Here is a 15,989-nt window from a genome sequence, read left to right on the forward strand (position 1 = left end):
TTAAATTCCTGATATAGTCAGCGGTTTTATAATCCTGTACCTTCTATCATGGGCTCCACTCAGTGACCTCATTAAAACCCCAATCCAAGCTGAGAGATAAAAAAAGGTTTTTTTTTACTTATCAGACTAGTAGCTGTGAAAATATTCCACAATGATTTGATACCTATAGCCATGGCTAGAAACCACAGGACCCCATACAGCCAACCTGGCAGCTCCCCCAAATAAATACAGTTTACCATGCTTCAGATATGAGTGAACACAGTGAGTGATCTGTATGGATCACTCATTGTGTCCATTCAGGTAAGGAAGGGGCTGGTAAATGTAACATATTTATCGAACCCTTCCTCCACTCTCCATCCTGAAGGATCTTATTGTGTGCTTGCAGCTGCTGGTGTGAAGAAAAGGAAGGAAGCACTACAGGGGTGGGGGGCACACAGGGGGGCCTGGGTAGCAGGGGGCAGGGGCGTCCCTAGGGTAGGTATCACCCAGTGCGATAACACTTGGTGACACCCCCTCTGACGACCCCCGCAGAATGGATCGGATCTGCGGATTGAGTATAATGGATCGGACTCCGATCCATTATACTCAATCCACAGATCTGATCCATCCTGCTGGGATCATTGGCTTGCTTTACAACTTACCTTTTCCAGTGTCACCCGATGCAGCGCGCACCCCCCTCCGCACCTGCCTAGGGATGCCACTGGCAGGGGGAAATGTATGGTGCACAGGGAGGGCAATGTGTGCAGTGGGGGGAGCAATTACTGGAACCGATCCCCTGTATGGCTTTCTCTACAGTAAATGAAAGTCTTCAGGAGGGAGAGGAGAAGAAGAAGCCAACTTTCTGCTGCTGCAAAGAGAGCCACACCACATGGAAGGAAAATATATTTGAAATATATTTTAAAAACATTCTTCCCAAATATATTGAAATATATTTGAAATGTTAAAATTTTGGCCATATTCAATATATTTCAAAATATATTTCAATAAATATATAAATATACATAATATACATAATATATTGAATATGGGAAAAATTGTAGCATTTCAAATATATGGCAACATATTTGGGAAGAATATTTTTAAAATATATTTCAAATATATTTTTCTTCCATATGGGATACAGGGGATCGGTTCCGGTAATTGCCCCCCCACAGCACTGATCATCCTCCCTGTCCGCATCGGATTCACCCAGCTGCCTGGGCCCCGTACTGGAGGACCAGTGGTGCCCCCTTCACTGAAGCCCTGCCTATACCTTATAATGATGCCAGATATGTATATGTATGTAATTGTACAGTGACTTTGCCTAGGCTGAGATGATGCAGTCTGCTGCAAAGAGGAAGAAGCATTTCCTCAGTCTCCTCCTCCCCCAGAGATCAGACAGCAACAGCAACGCCTCGCCTTGTGCTACAAAGTTACATTGTTGCAGTTTTATCACTGAGGAACTGCAACAGATGTCAGACTTTTGTGAACACAGCCGAGAACTGCACAGGCACCAGGATTTACATCAATGTGTCTCTCTGAGCCGGCATCTCAGTCCAGGAAGTAGATGGTGACCCTGGATGATGCCTGAATAAAGATGGTGCCGTCCTTCCAGAGAGAAAAGCAGATGAAAGCGTTGTCAGGGGGAGTCCTGTGATCTGTGTGAGAGGGAATAAACACCTGGAAGGGTTACAGTGACACATCACTCGGCATGTTGCCTTTATATCTGATGACAGGTCCACTTTAGGCTGGTTGACGTCTTTGTGAAGTTGTCCTGACTCTCCATTTCTTATTGGACAGACTCCGGCCTTCCTGTCTATTTCTATGAATACCAGCACCGCCCGTCCTTGTTTGATGGCGTCCGGCCGGACTTTGTGAAGGCGGATCACATGGATGAGATTGTCTACGTGTTTGGAGGTCCCTTCCTGAGGGATGGTGTGCTCTATGCCGGTAAGCACAGCTCACAATGCCACCATGGAGGGGATGATTGATGGTGGGATTGGTTTGGCTCAGATGTGTGTAGGGGGAGGGGGGGCAGTGTGATAGGTCAGGCCTGTCAACATGGAGTCAGTAGTGTCCTGTCCAGATGGAGGGAGATATGGAGGACTGTCCCTAAGTTCAGGTTCACTGCATTGTTTTAATTTGAGTCTCCACACTTAAAGTGGTTGTAAACCCTTCCATATACCAAGTGAAGTGCGTGGCCTCAGGTGATACACAGAGATGGAACTAATCCTCCTACATAAGTTGTACCTGTTTATTTGCAGCACTCTGTTCTGTACAGCCATTCAAAAATGTGGATTTTATACAGCTTGTCTGAGCTTTCAAAAAGCAGGGGGCGGGGGATGAAGTTACACACTTTAGAGCTCAGTGAGGAGAGCTCTGAGAGCTGATTGGAAGGAAGGGACCCCCCCCCCACACACACAGCACACAGGAACAGAGCTGTGGCTGACAATCACAGGTTGTGTGCTGGAGCTCCCTCCCGTCACCGGGGATAAGAAACTGTCAGATTGCTCGCTCTGTACAGAGCTCTGTGATGTTTATCAGCACAGAGCTCTGGGCTGTGATTGTCCTGCCCGTGAATCATTGGCCGGGACTTGCTGACAAGCTCCTGCTGTATACAATCACAGGAGGTGCTGGCGGGGGGGGGGGGGGGGCGTGCATACGAGCGGGCTAAACCCAGAAGTTGGCAGTGACGTATGAGTACAATGCGGGTTGGCAATAAGTGGTTAAATTATTTAACTAATGAATTAAATAAATAAATGATCGCTCCTGATCAGTTAGTGTGTTTAAAGCCCTGTTTTCTTTTTCCCCTCTACCTTTATAAATGAAACACCCACCTTTTTCCTTGACACCAGACCATTAGTGGGTGGAGAAACTTTTAAACAAAGTTTTTCTACCGTTTTGCCCTACCCTTCCCCCCCACTGAGCTAATTGAAATTGTCCTCCCCTTTCTGAGCTGCATACCTACCTAGATCTGGCACCAAGTCCAGCCACGTACTGCCACAATGATCACCTCTGGCCAGTCAGACCTCTTTTTCCACTGGCTGGGTGTCACCCGAAAGACAGAAGATGTCTCCCTAGAAGACTATGAGGTTCTACCGCTCACATATAGGCAATGGGAAGAGACCCAGTCAGTTGGAGGAGAACACTTTGGCCAGATGTGGTTGCTCCAGAACTACGTAGGTGTGTAGTTGAGAAGAGGGGAGGATGGGTTAGAAGAGCTGATGGGCAACGAGGGTAGGAAAACTTTGTTTCAAAGGTTCCTTATACTTTAGGTGTGATGCCCAATTCCATATCTACTGTCCATCATCCCAGTCTGATCTGTCAGATATGGCCTACTATACTGTGCACATTTACTATTTATTTCTTAAAGTCTCCAGATCTCTAGAGTTCCCCGTAAATATTTCCAGGCAATAGAAATGCAGTGTTGTTTTCTTGTCAAGGTGATTCAATGGATGAAGAGAAGGCAAACCCATAGGCAGTGGGAAGAGACCCAGCCAGTTGGAGAGGAACATTTTGGTGGCATGTGGCTGAACATGGTGTCAGAACTAGGGGCAGACTGACCATTTGGAAACTCGGGCACTGCCCAAGGGCCCTGGATCAGTAGGGGGCCCCATGAGATGCCCCTGGTACCTTTTTCATAGGATTTTTTGAGTTTGGGCAAGGACACAGGGGCCCCATGATCCCCTATTGCCCCGGGGCCCCATGAGTTGTAAGTCCGCCCCTGGTCAGAACTAAGAAGGTATTCAGCTGAGACGGGGAGAGAGTAGGTTAGAAGAGCCTAGTTGTTGGGGCAAAAAAAGTAGCAAAGCTTTGTTTCAAAGGTTCCATACCCTTAGGTATGATATCAAATTTCATATCTACCATCAGTCATCCCAGTCTGATCTGCCTGATATGGCGTACTCCACTTTGCACGTTGTCTTTTTTCCTTTTTTGCTATAAAAAGTCTTCAAATCTCTAAATGTGAAGTGTTTCCAATCAATAGCATCCCTGACTTGTTTTCCCATCAAGGTGATGCAACAGATGAAGAGAAGGTCCTCTCCAGAACCATCATGAGATACTGGGCCAACTTTGCACGGAACGGGTAAGAAGACTTTGTGGTCCTTCCTGCACAGAATCATTGATGTTGGTTGGTAGATCCTGAAAAGGAGGATGACGAGGCGGCAGATCCAACACAGGTCTATTCTGAGAACTTTGTAGGACATTAATGATCTACAAATCCTATCAAGATATCACTGAATTGAGATGTTCTCACAGTAACGGCCTTATTAGCCAAACATGTAACCAATGGTTCCTTTTATCTGCTGATTCTCTCTAGAATTGTTACATTGTATCTCTTGTTACAAAGATGTATGTATTTCCTATGCTATTCAACCCCATCTAGTGGCCATATTGCATATTTTACTACTGCCTATAATAAAAGGACATTCATTCAAAAGAGGAAACAACCTAAAGAACATTCTTTGTGCCCAGTTTGCATAGTATGCATGTACATGCAGATTCGCTGGTCGAATAGCTATGAGATATTAAACCATAAATAGACCCATAAGAGTCAGACAGATCATGAGACACAAATGCCTTTAATATGATGCTTTGTACTAATATATATTTTTCTTTTGGCAGGAACCCCAATGGACCGGGTCTGGTGGAGTGGCCTCTGTATGATATAAAGGAACAATATTTGGAAATTAACTTAAAGCAGAAAACATCCGCTCAGCTAAAGGAGGACAAGTTCAAATTTTGGAACAAGATCCTCTCTGGGGCATTGGAGGAGAGAGGAGAGCACACTGAGCTGTAGACCTCCGTACATTCTCCATTTATCTCTCATTCTCTTCTTCCATTGCCCCATCTCCTCCTCTATGACCCCCCCCCCCCCCAGATGAAGGAACCTACATTCACTTTACATTTCCATCTCCCCTCATTTTTCCTCTTTCTCTTCTGCTCTCCCTTCTGGTGATCTTCCTCCCTTCCATTTTCTTCTCATTCTCTCCATCTATGTTTTTCTACCACCCTCTTTCAACAACCTATTCATATTTTGTCTTGATCCCCCCTCACCCCCATCAACAAGCTTACTACAATTACAATAAAAATATTTCTGTTTTCATTATTTGCCTTATTTGAGATCCAGTGATATTATCACTGGGTCTTTGTGCTTCTCTATGCAATGCAGTCAAATCATGCCTGGTGGGAGGGGCTTGTAGGGTGCTGTGCATAGATGGGTGGGACAGATAAAGTTAGCTGGTAACAGACTAAGGTGAGTGAGGGCAGAAAAAAGGTAGGTGGGGACCAACAAAAGTGGGTGGGGACAGAAAAAAGTTGGAGGGTACATACAAAGGGGGTGGGGCACACAAAATGGGTGAGGACAGAGTTGGGCTGTGGCAGACAAAGGTGGATGGGGTCAAAACAAAGGTGGTATTGATTGCTGCAATGAAGATAATTGTGATGATTATGATGATGATGAAATGATGATGCTGTTATGATGAGGATGATGATGATATAAAGGTATGATAAAGATTATGATAATATGATGATGATGTGATCATGATAATGAGGAGGAGGAAGATATAATGATATGATGATGATATTAATGATGTTATGATGATATTGATGAAGATGAGGAGGAGGACGAAGATATAATGATATGATGATGATATTAATGGTGATATGATGATATTGATGAAGATGATGATGATGAGGAAGAAAATATAATGATATGATGATATTAATGGTGATATGATGATATTGATGAAGATGATGATGATGATGAAAAGGATATAATGATGATATGATTATTATGATGATGGTTGATTATGATATGATGATATTGATGAAGATGATGTTGATGATATAATGATGAGGAGGAAGAGGAAAATATAATGATGATTTGATGAATATGATGATGATTGATTATGATATGAAGATGAATATGTTGATAATGAATATATAATGACAATATGATGGTGTTGATATAATGATGATGTTGATGATATAATGAAGAGGAGGAGGAAGAGGATATAATAATGAATGATATGATTGATTATGATATGAGGATATTGATGAAGATGATATTGATGATGATTATATAATGACATATGATGATGTAGATACAATGAATATGATGATTGATGATGCTGATAATGATATGAATGGTGATATGATGATATTGATGATGATATGTTGAATATGACAATGTTGATGATGCTTATATAATGACAAAATGGTGATGTTGATGATGATGTAATGATGATGATGAGGAGGAAGAGGATATAATAATGAATGATATGATTGATTATGATATGATGATATTGATGAAGATGATGATTGATGATGAATATAATGATATGAATGGTGATATGATGATACTGATGAATATGATGATGTGGATGATGATTATATAATGACAATATCATGATGATTGATGATGATTATAATGATGATACTGATGAAGATGATTCTGATGATGATGATACAATGAATATGATGATTGATGATTATAATGATATGAATGGTGATATGATGATACTGTTGAAGATGATTCTGATGATGATGACTATTACTGTTTTTATTCATGCTAAAATTGGGAAAGTTTCTGTTGGTCAATAATATTGCTTTCCCAGTCTCAGGCGTATGCCGATATTTATGACGTCTGCTGATGATCAAGGATGATATGTATGAATTCTGCAGGAAATGAGACCTTCATCACTTCATGCCGCTGGAAACGTTGACTTTCTCATCATTAAATAAACTGCTTTTTCATCTCCTCAGGGAAGTTCCCTTTACATTGAAGCAGGGCCAGTCCAGTCCACTTTAGGAGATCAGCAGCAAATCTGAGACAAGATTATATATTTAGAGATCTGAACCAATCCACTCAGGGCCAATGTAAGACCATTTTGCACCATAGGCAAGACCAGCTACTTGCATTCCCCCCCCCCCCAAAAAAAAATGTGACAACAAGTAGGGGCGCCCTGCCCTAGGGATGAGTCCCTGTGTCCAGTATGACTTCCAGTATAAAATATGAAATACACTACCAATAATAGTGATGCTGTCTGCCACATGCACACCCACCATACATTAGACATGACACATGGGCAATGGAAGCGGATTAGTGTCCTGGCAGAGGATGTTTGGACACGCTGGGACTTGCAGTTCTCCAGCAGGTGGATGCATATGAGGCGTACCAGCCGTTCGGGGTTCTCCTCCGCTATGACATCACCAGAGATGGGGGAGCACATGCTGCCATGTCACTGACAGCGATCTTCATCTGGCACCACACTACTGAGGTCAGCACGGCGGCCAGCCTGGCCTGGAACTGGTTTGTCAGGCAGGGCAGTGCTTCCAGGAGGTGATTGTCAGCTGGGCGGAGAAGGTGTGTGGATGCGACTGCGGGGAATTGTGTTCTCGGCAGGTGAGGGGGAGCTGTGTACCGAGGAGAGGACATGGTGCCTGCCTCCTCCTCCTCCGCATGTCCAGCTGTCCTCAGACTCCTGAGAGCCAGTTTGATGTCACCCTCCTCACACGCTGAGCTGCTGCTGACACATTGAATGTGTTCTCTGAGACATTTCGTATTGCGAAAAATTCGTAAACCGAAACGCGGTTTCCCATAGGAATGCATTGAAAAACAATTAATCCGTTCCGGAGGTCAGGAAAAAGTAAAAAAAAAGTCGCTGTCACTACAGGTCAGTGCCGGTTTTTAAATGTAATGACCGGCTTTTGTTTTCTTCACTATAGCTCAGAGAATCAGCTGTCACTTCCCCCCAGCTAAAAGAAAGAAAGTTTCCTATTTATTTTCCTGAGTTAAAAGAAACAATGTTTCCTTTTAGTTTGTTTCCTGAGATAAAAAAAACAAAGTATCCTTTAGCTCCGGGGAAAGTGACAGCTAATTCTGTGAGCTATAGTAAAAAAAAAAAAAAACCTGGCAATTGCATTTAAAAATCAGCACTGGCATGCACTTCGTATTGCGAAAAAAATAAGTAAAAAATTCATAAACTGAGGCATTATTTTCAATGGATTTTCATTTGTAAACCGAAAATTACGTTAACCAAGGCGTTCGTAAACCAAGGTACTCCTGTATATTGAAATAAATTTGTACAAAAATTCTCTGTATAAAGGTGTGATGTCAAAGCACTCAGTGTCCTTCACCTCGTCAATTAAGTGGCTCACCTCTTTCAACACAACTGAAAATGCAAAGTAAAAATGTGTTCCTTTAACCTCCCTAGCGGTCTGATTATTTCAGATTTTTGGTGCTGAAAGCGGTACCATTATTTTGCATGGAAATATGTAGTTTTTTATTGTAGGCTGTAATTTTTAGGAATAACTCACTGAAATCTGTACGAACAAGAGTCTATTAAACATCCCGGGTTGAAACACAAAATCATAAATTATAATTTAATAAATAATCATAAAAAATAATAATATAATAATAATACATTTAATTCAATAATATAATCAAACCAAAAACACTGAGATTTGAAATATAGCGCCAAGTTCGCACATCACTGAGCAAAGTCGCAAAATTGTTTTCAGTGTCTGATGAGGAATTTCCCCCACGAATCATTATCACTCAATTCTGCAAGTGGTTCTGATTTACTATCACTGTTCTCTAGCTGATCTAAACCTGCTTTTGACATAAAGGGACGCTTTTTTGGACGCCATGGACTTTTCTACATTTCCAGGCAGAAAGAACAGTCAAAATGCAGACAGGGCACAGGACAAAGCACTTGGGACAAAATGTATGTGAAGTGGTTTGAAACAGCAATGTTTTACTATGTAAAATTCGTTTTGAAAAAAATAAAATTTTTAAAAAATTTTCAAATTTCCCGCGGCAGCGCCCGTACGTCCTGACGTCACAGGGACCGGAACACAGAAGCCGGATGCCAGCATAAGCCGGAGGAGATGGCCGGGGACGCTGCAGGGGACACATCGTGGGAGCGAAGGACAAGGTAGGCTCTGCAGGTACTCCCTATGCAGCGCCGCATGGTAAGCCCGAGTGTAGCTGGGGGTTACCGCTTTTGGTACAGAAACTTTACCCCGAGCTACACTCGGGAATACCGCCAGGGAGGTTAAAAGGTATCATACACAATGCAGTCCACTTCCAATCCTGTTGGAGCACTATGCAATCTTTAACAGCCAACGATGGGTTAATAGGTCCACTCTCTTCCCATTAATGGACTTGCAAGGTTCTCACAGTTCCAGAACATTTGCCGACATGTCAAAAAACAGAAAGGAAGGCTTCATAATGTGAAACAATCTATTATTTATTAATAAAAGCCATCATAGGTACACTCACACTCGCATTGCCATGTGTCATGCCCAACACCAAGGAGGTATGCTCACATACAAGTAAAGCCACCGGCTCTGAACACAGGTTGCGGGTCAAAGTGGGCTGAGTGCGGGGAACTTCACTCTGAGCGTGGCTCTGCCTATCATGTTTCCACATGTGCCTTCATCAGAGGCAGCATGTGAATATTTTGTTGATACATTTTATTTAGTATTATTTTAACACTTTTTCTTGTTTTAGATGTATTTCAGTGGGCTGCCCTACAGGGCCGGATTTAGGGGGGTGCTGGGGTGGGCTCTGCCCCCCCCCAGATGTTAACTGTGTTCCCCCAGGTCCTTGAGAGTGCATTAGACAGTGTGATGCATACAGTTGATGTAGGGAGGCACTCTGATGGGGACACTCTATGTAAGGGAGGCACTCTGATGGGGACAATCCATGTAAGGGGGCACTCTGATGGGGACAATCCATGTAAGGGGGCACTCTGATGGGGACAATCCATGTAAGGGGGCACTCTGATGGGGACAATCCATGTAAGGGGGCACTCTGATGGGGACACTCCATGTAAGGGGGCACTCTGATGGGGACAATCTATGTAAGGGGGCACTCTGATGGGGACAGTCCATGTAAGGGGGCACTCTGATGGGGACAATCCATGTAAGGGGGCACTCTGATGGGGACAATCCATGTAAGGGGGCACTCTGATGGGGACAATCCATGTAAGGGGGCACTCTGATGGGGACACCTGATTTAAGAGAGCACTCTGATGGTGGTAACTGGTCATATGTAAGGGGACACTCAGATGGAGACACCTGATGTAAGGCGGCACTCTGATGGGGATAACTGACCATATGTAAGGGGGACTCTGATGGGGACCCTGATGTAAGGGGGTACTCTAATGGGGACACCTGATATAAGGGGGCACTCTGATGGGGATATCTGATGTAAGGGGATACTCTGATGGGGACATCTGATGTAAGGGGGCAAGCTGATGGAAACCTGATATAAAGGGGGACTCTGATGTGGACTCCTAATGTAAGGAGGGCACTCTAATAGGGACCTGGATATAAAGGGGCACAGGTTCCTTTTAATCATCCAATTCTAATGATAGCCAAATCCATACTAGTGTTTCCCAGGATATGACACTGTGACAGCCTGTCAGTGACTCACACACAGTATTGACATTCTGCCCCCTGACTTTATTTACTGCACCCCCAGATCAGATAGGCTAGATCCGGCCCTGCTGTCCTATGCATGAGAAATGCAGAAAAGAAGTCCCAGACTCTTTTCCAAAAACATTCTGCTCTGAACTACATGGTGCTGCAGCACCATGCGGCTTGGCGCATGCAAATATCCACACAATTGCAGATGTGTGTGGGTGCCATTAACAATGAATGTCCCTACCGCACATCTGCTAGAGGGCAGCAGTTTTCTTTGTGCATTGGAAAAGTGCAGGATTTTGCGCACGTTCCCAACACGCAATGATCTGAACCTAGTCTTAGATTTACCAAAACTATGTAATCTGAGAACACACCTAAATAACCCAATTTGTATCCAATCAGGCTGGCCCCTATACTACATAGCTGATAGTATATCTAACGGAGGTTGTACAATCAGATTGTAAGGTGTGGCCACTTAAACCAAAGCCACCCATTTGTGTAAAGGGAAAAGACGGGCTGAGAACAGATTTTGCGCTGCTCATTAGTCAGGATAGTGCCCAGAGAGGCTTTTTCCTATTGGTCGGGATCTTTTTCCCAGACTGTGAATCATTTTTTCACAGACAGTATTTAGTACCTTTGCTCTAGAGAACATGAGATGTGCATACAGGAGACTTTGGAACTTTAGACTCGTAAAACTGCTGAGCTGGCTGGACTGTGAAGATAAAAGGAGGTGTGTGTGTCTATCATGGAACCAATACCAACAGTCTGAAATATTAAACAGATATAGTATTCTCATTTCGAATATCAGAACACCTGACTGCAGGTTGTAGAAGAACGGCGGAGGAGCGATGAAGGTGTGCGCTCTCCTCTGCCTGTCCTCATTGGTCCTCCTCCGGACAGGTGAGATCTCAGGTCACCTACTGTATATGATTGTCCTCTATACTTCAGTGACACTTAGTGACCTCCCCAGTCTGGTTACTTTATATATTTCTGGAGTGTTTCATTAGCAGAATAATAGGGTTGAGAGTTCTTTGCTACTTCCAGCTCCAGAGTGGTTTTATCAGTCATCATTTCCAGGCAGCTCCAAAGCCTAAACAAACCCCCAGCTAACTCCAGGCACATCCTGAAACCTTCAGCTTCAGATAGATCCAGAAACCTGCAACTCCAGGCCGATCTAGAAACTCCAGCTCCCAGTCAGGTATAGAAACCTCCAGCTTCAGGCAGATGCAGAAATCCCAGCTCCAGGCAGATCAACAAACCCTCAACTCCACATAGATCCACGCTCCTCTGCCTGTCCTCATTGGTCCTCCTCAGGACAGGTGAGATCTCAGGTCACCTACTGTATAAGATGCTTGTCTTCTATATTTCAATGAGCTTGGGTACTGCTTGGACCTTGAAGTAGGGGACACTCCCCGAAAGCTTGTCCTCAAAATTGTATGTTAGTGCAAATAAAAAAAGTATCACGGACAGTACTCAATTGTTTATATTTCAATGACAAATAGTAATCTCCCAAGTCTGGGTACTATTTATATTACTTGAGTGTTTAATTAGCTGCGCATCAGGATTGTGAGCTCTACTGCCTCCAGCTCCAGAGTTTTTTCAGCAGTTATCTCCTTTTCCAGGCAGTTCCAGAGCCTAACCCCAGAACTAACCCCTAGCTATATCTCCAGGCTGATCCTAAAAGACTCAACTCTAGAGTCCAGGCAGATCTAGACTCCCCCAGTTCCAGGCAGCTCCAGAAACATATCCAGAAACCTGAAACTCCAGGCAGATCCAGAAACCCCCAGCTCAGGGCAGAACTAGAAACTCTCAGCTCAGGGCACATCAAGAAACCCCCAACTCCAAGTAGATTCAGAAACCCCCAGCTCCAGGTACATCCAGGAAAAAAAAACAGATCCAGGTAGATCCAGGAACCCCCATCTCCAGATGGATCCAGACACCCTGAACTTCAACTCCAGGCACCTTCAGAGGCCCCCAGTTTCACAGATATCCAGAAACGTCCAGCTCTAAGTAGATCCAAGAACCCCCAGCTTCAACTCCAGGATGCTTCAAAAACCCTCATCTTCAGAAGGATCCAGAAGGTGCCCCCATCCTGGTTAGAGAGAGGAATAGGGCCCTCATTGTTGGTATCGGTGGAAGTAATAGTGCCCCATCATTGGTGTCAGTGGGAGGAATAGTGCCCCATCGTTGGTGTTAGGGGGAGGAATAGTGCCCCATCATTGGAATCAGTGGGAGGAATAGTGCTCGATCATTGGTGTCAGCGGGAGGAACAGTGCCACATCATTGGTATCAGTGGGAGGAATAGTGCCCCATCATTGGAATCAGTGGGAGGAATAGTGCTTCATCATTGGTGTCAGTGGGAGGAACAGTGCCCCATCATTGGTGTCAGTGGAGGAATAGTGCCCCATCGTTGGTGTCAGTGGGAGGAATAGTGCCCCATCATTGGTGTCAGTGGGAGGAATAGTGCCCCATCATTGGTGTCAGTGGGAGGAACAGTGCCCCTTCATTGGTGTCTGTGGAGGAATAGTGCCCCATCATTGGTGTCCGTGGGGAGAATAGTGCCCCATCATTGGTGTCAGTGGGAGGAATAGTGCCCCATCATTGGTGTCCGTGGGGAGAATAGTGCCCCATCATTGGTGTCAGTGGGAGGAACAGTGCCCCATCATTGGTGTCAGTGGAGGAATAGTGCCCCATCATTGGTGTCAGTGGGAGGAACAGTGCCCCTTCATTGGTGTCTGTGGAGGAATAGTGCCCCATCATTGGTGTCCGTGGGGAGAATAGTGCCCCATCATTGGTGTCTGTGGAGGAATAGTGCCCAATCATTGGTGTCAGTGGAAGGAACAGTGCCCCATCGTTGATGTCAATGGGAGCAATAGTGCCCCATCATTGGTGTAAGTGGGAGGAATAATGCCCCATTGCTGGTGTCAGTGACAGAAATAGTGCCCCATCATTGTTGTCCGTGGAAGGAATAGTGCCCCATCGTTGGTGTCATCGTCAGGCAAGTTAAGGGAGAGTAAAGGACTGCAGTTTGGGCATCACTGTTATAGAATGTTTGTCTTCACTAAATACTAAATTCATGTGTGATTATTTTTTTTATTTTGGTAAGATAAACTGATTTCTTGAAATGCCCCTCCCCCTTCATGTAGCATTCACCTCACTTCCTGTCTCTGTGACACCAGGACATGAATGATGGGAGAGTTTATCACTGGGACAGACACTAGATAGAAAAGTTTGGGCTAGAGTTGGGCTTTAATAAATGTTAATCTATCTTACTTGTCAGGAATCAAGTTAATACAAGGACTTACCTGCAGGATTGATGTTATGTCTCAATAGATAATAACATGAGGAACTCTATATCCCTGGGGCCCAACCTGGGGCCCTTTAGTAATTGTTGTGAGGCCTTTGAATCCCAGCAGTCTGTAGCGGGAAAATTGATTTTAAAGGGATAATAGCAGTGACCTCTGGTAGGCTCATGTCCCCAGTCTCTGACATAACCTATTGTATATGTCCCCAGTCTCCGACATAACCTATTGTATATGTCCCCAGTCTCTGACATAACCTATTGTGTATGTCCCCAGTCTCTGACATAACCTATTGTGTATGTCCCCAGTCTCTGACATAACCTATTGTGTATGTCCCCAGTCTCCGACATAACCTATTGTGTATGTCCCCAGTCTCTGACATAACCTATTGTGTATGTTCCCAGTCTCCGACATAACCTATTGTGCATGTCCCCAGTCCCTGACATAACCTATTGTGTATGTCCCCAGTCTCTGACATAACCTATTGTGTATGTCCCCAGTCTCTGACATAACCTATTGTGTATGTCCCCAGTCTCTGACATAACCTATTGTATATGTCCCCAGTCTCCAACAAAACCTATTGTGTATGTCCCCAGTCTCTGACAGTCCTCTCTAGCATTACATATAATGAAGATTGTGGGATCTATTGGTAACAAGTAGCACTATGAATATTCTATATATACAATATACAGAAAGAGTATAATTTCTAAAAAATCTCTACATTTTATCATTACAAAAGCCATCTTTGTGCTCCAGTTCCTAGGCTGCAATGATGTAATCAGTCTGCTGCAGGCAGAGGAAGCATTTCCTCAGTCTCCCCTCCCCCAGTGATCAGACTGTATATTGTAACTTTGTAGAAAGTCATAAGGTGAGAGTTTGCAGCAGAGGCTGATCTGTGTCAGACATTTGTGAACACAGCCAAGAACTGCACAGACACCAGACTTTACATAGCTGTGTCATCTCTGACCCAAAATCTCAGTCCAGGAAGTAGATGGTGATCCTGGACGATACCTGAACAAAGATGGTGCTGTCTTTCTGGACAGAAAAGATGAAGGCATTGTAAGGAGGAGTACTGTGGTCTCCGTGAGTGGTATTAAATATCTGGAATACTATGTAACATAGATTGGAAATGGGATCACAAGGGTGGATGGTGTGCAATCTCTCTCTGTGTTTTCTCTGATTTCAGGAGGAGCAGAGGAAAGGCCATTGGTGGACACAAAATATGGGAAGCTCCAGGGGGTCATCGAGCCAGTAAAGGAAACTCCAAGAACTGCAGATGCTTTCTATGGGATCCCCTTTGCAAAGCCTCCAGTTGGCCCATTGAGATTTGCCTATCCGGAATCACCTGAGCCCTGGAAATCTGTCCTAGACGCCTCCCAATATCCCCCCATGTAAGTGTCAAGAATTCACCATCTGTGCTTCTTCATATTTCCTGCCCCATGCTCTAAAAGAGTTCAGATCAATCTGCCTAAAATAAATGTTTCAGTTTTGGGTGGATATCGGTTGAGTCAGCCACAAATTCCCTACACCAACTCTGGAAGTCCAATCCCCACACTTGGGTTCCAAACTCCACCCACCTGCTCAGGGCCATTGTCATTGGGTCTCTCTCACTCAATTCTGGATTGGGTATTTATTCTACATAACAAAGAATGCAGCAGAAGGAGTGAGACCACCATTTACTACAAACTATGATTACAACCTCCAAATAGAAACTATGATTACAACCTGAGAAATAGAATATACTCAGAAAGAACATTGCTAAAAAAAATTTCTCATTACCCAGATCAGCCAATCAGACAATCCCTTTGATTCCCTCACACTGAAGTGGAAATTAATCTAATTGGTTAAACTGGAAACAAACAGGCAGAGGGAGTAGAACCAAGAAAAATAGTAATAAAAATCCTCAGACAACAGGAGAACATGTCTACACAAATTACTAGACACTCAGGGGCTATGGGCATAAAACTGCCAAGGCAGGGGCAGACTGACAACTCATGGGGCCCCCGGGCAATAGGAGATCATGGGGCCCCTGTATCCTTTCCCAAACTCAAAAAAGCCTATGAAAAAGGTACCAGGGGCATCTCATGGGACCTCCTACTGACCCCGGGCCCTCGGGCAGTGCCCGAGTTTCCAAATGGTCAGTCCGCCCCTGTGCCAAGGTGATATGGTGCAATAATTGTTGGACATCAAGAGGATATGGGTACAAAAAATAGTAGACACCAAGGGGTTATGGGCGCAAAAAATGAATGGGCACAAAAATTGATAGACACCAAA

At 44.2% G+C, this 15,989-nt stretch overlaps 2 protein-coding genes across 2 annotated transcripts in view; both read left to right on the forward strand.

Annotated features, from left to right (window-relative positions):
• Positions 1 to 5,083, forward strand: part of LOC149434357 (fatty acyl-CoA hydrolase precursor, medium chain-like) — a 37,785-nt gene extending 32,702 nt beyond the window's left edge. Inside the window, exons 11-13 of the mRNA XM_089663783.1 lie at positions 1,780 to 1,929; positions 3,991 to 4,063; positions 4,603 to 5,083. Of these exons, the coding sequence (XP_089519909.1) occupies positions 1,780 to 1,929; positions 3,991 to 4,063; positions 4,603 to 4,777 (398 nt within the window). The 3' untranslated portion in view covers positions 4,778 to 5,083. The remainder of the gene's footprint in view (positions 1 to 1,779; positions 1,930 to 3,990; positions 4,064 to 4,602) is intronic.
• A 6,072-nt stretch (positions 5,084 to 11,155) lies between these two features.
• The window catches only part of LOC149434358 (fatty acyl-CoA hydrolase precursor, medium chain-like), a 32,823-nt gene continuing 27,989 nt past the window's right edge, over positions 11,156 to 15,989 (forward strand). The window contains exons 1-2 of the mRNA XM_089663781.1: positions 11,156 to 11,313; positions 14,902 to 15,106. Of these exons, the coding sequence (XP_089519907.1) occupies positions 11,262 to 11,313; positions 14,902 to 15,106 (257 nt within the window). The 5' untranslated portion in view covers positions 11,156 to 11,261. The remainder of the gene's footprint in view (positions 11,314 to 14,901; positions 15,107 to 15,989) is intronic.

This window comes from Staurois parvus, unplaced genomic scaffold, assembly GCF_062004578.1.
Source record: "Staurois parvus isolate SC_StPar_1 unplaced genomic scaffold, SC_StPar_1.0 ptg001766l, whole genome shotgun sequence".
Lineage (NCBI taxonomy): Eukaryota > Metazoa > Chordata > Amphibia > Anura > Ranidae > Staurois > Staurois parvus.